The sequence below is a fragment of the Loa loa genome, assembly GCF_000183805.2.
Source record: "Loa loa unplaced genomic scaffold supercont3.115, whole genome shotgun sequence".
Classification (NCBI taxonomy): Eukaryota; Metazoa; Nematoda; class Chromadorea; order Rhabditida; family Onchocercidae; genus Loa; species Loa loa.
Window position 1 is genome coordinate 186,134 of NW_018108295.1, and position 1,962 is coordinate 188,095.

The 1,962-nt window shown below is 37.8% G+C and overlaps 1 protein-coding gene across 1 annotated transcript; it reads left to right on the top strand.

Moving 5' to 3' along the window:
* Positions 1–602: 602 nt before the first annotated feature.
* LOAG_12548 (hypothetical protein) lies at positions 603–755 on the top strand (the record flags this gene model as incomplete). The annotated part of the gene is made up of 1 exon (XM_003148061.1): positions 603–755. A coding segment is annotated over one exon (153 nt), but the record flags the coding sequence as incomplete, so codon positions are not given.
* Between the last annotated feature and the right edge of the window lie 1,207 nt (positions 756–1,962).

Consider the following 1,962-nt stretch of genomic DNA (forward strand, 5'->3'; position numbering starts at 1 on the left):
TTTCGTGTTCCTACGACAGTTAATTCATTAAGTTTTATAATTACGAAGATCAATCGTCTTTCCTCCAGCAACAGTAATACGCTAGCTAGTGTTTGCAAACTAAAAGAAGTACCGTTTATTGTAAAAGTTGCATTTTGCTATAGAAATTCTCGTTGTTTTATTGTTTGGCAACGAAAAATGGTTGTGCAGAAGGCTTTTGAATTTGCAATATTTATTCTTTTTTTTAGGTAATAAACAGACATCAGCGAATAATACAGCTAGATTCGATCACTAGAACGGTTTGGAAGTCCTTGCAGGAATATTTGGTGGGTTTCAGAACGCGCTATTAATCAGGAGCGGTGATGACGGAACTGAATCCCAGTGATTGATTCTCCTGTTCATAGAGTGAGAATGGTTATAATATTCCCATAAAGCATGTATTACCTTTTGATAGATCGGAAGAAAGTTACAATAGAAGAAAATATGGCAATCTCTTATAAATGCATGGCCAACGGATGTCACAGAACTACCGCGATTAGCAGCCAAACTCGTTGAGTACATACACGTTTTTACTGATAGTTAGCTGTAGCTTACGCAGTGGCTGTATATGTATTAAATTATAGACTTCAAGGAGCAGACCATCCTTGATCTTCGCAAAGTCTCGAAGTGCTCCAATTAAAGATTACTACCCAGATTTGTACAAAATCGAGTTGAAGAGATACAAAGTGCGAAATTCTCGTTTCACTACAACACAATCCAGACAACATAGCAGCTAAAGGACTTATCCACTAGAACTAAAAAATTATGAACTGTGGTGGAAGGGACCGACATGGCTAAATAAAAAAGAATCTAACTGACTGACTGCAATGGGAGTTCAAAATCAGTGAATACAGGGACAAATAGTTATTGCCAAGGTAACCATTTAAATTCCTAAAGGATTTCAACTCATAGATGAAAGTCGTTTTCATAAGCGGTGGAGATTATTAAGAACGTCAGTTTGGGTTCTTAAATTCATAAGGGCAATAATAAAGAGAAAATTACCTTGATTGCGACAGTTATCAATACAAAGACAGTAATTCATTGCTGACGATTACAGATTGGCGGGATGGGTACTCTTTAGGCAAGTGTAATTATGAAGAATAACTGAAGTAGAAGTACTTAAATGGAGTTTGTGTTATGATGAAGATGAAACTTTATAGAGATCCAAAGGACGATTAGAAAATTCCGAGCTAGATGAAAATAACAAACGCCCACTTTACCTTCTGAGATATACTCCGGTAACCGAATTATATTACAATAGCATGAAGATTTATTTCAGGGGCAACAGGGCATATTCTATCAGAAATAAAACGAATATTTTGGATTTTTTGAAAAGACTAACTCAGATCAAACGAGTCTTGAATAAACGGATGGTTTTGCATGGTTGAGCCATGGACCGCTCAACCGTTCATGTTACCAGTTGTGTTCACTTCCTCGAGAATCGATTCAAACTTCGCAAAGATTGGTTTGGATTATCTGAACCTCCTTTCCGTCAAAGTTGATGGCGGCGTAGCTAGGCGATGGGTAACTTTATTCACATGTCTTATCACTAGAGCGGTGCACTTGGAATTAGTGGAGAATTTACCTGCCGAATGCTTCTTACACGCCCTGAGGAGATTCACTGCTGGACCTGGCTAATCGGAAATGATCTTAAGCAATAACACTAGTCAATTCCAACTAATTCGTAGATAGAAGTATTAAGGAACATAACGATGAGCTAGCAAACGTTTTAGCTAGGGGCGGAATAATTTGGAAAAATATAATGTCAAAGTCCCACTGGAGTGGAGGAATTTACGGAAGAATGATCGAATTAACAGAGACAGCAATGAGAAGGGCTACCGGTAGGAAGCTGCTATGGGAGAGAGAATTCATTACTTTGATAATAGAAGTAGAAAGTATCCTCAACACGCGACCATTAATGTGAATATCGATGATTGCATAGCA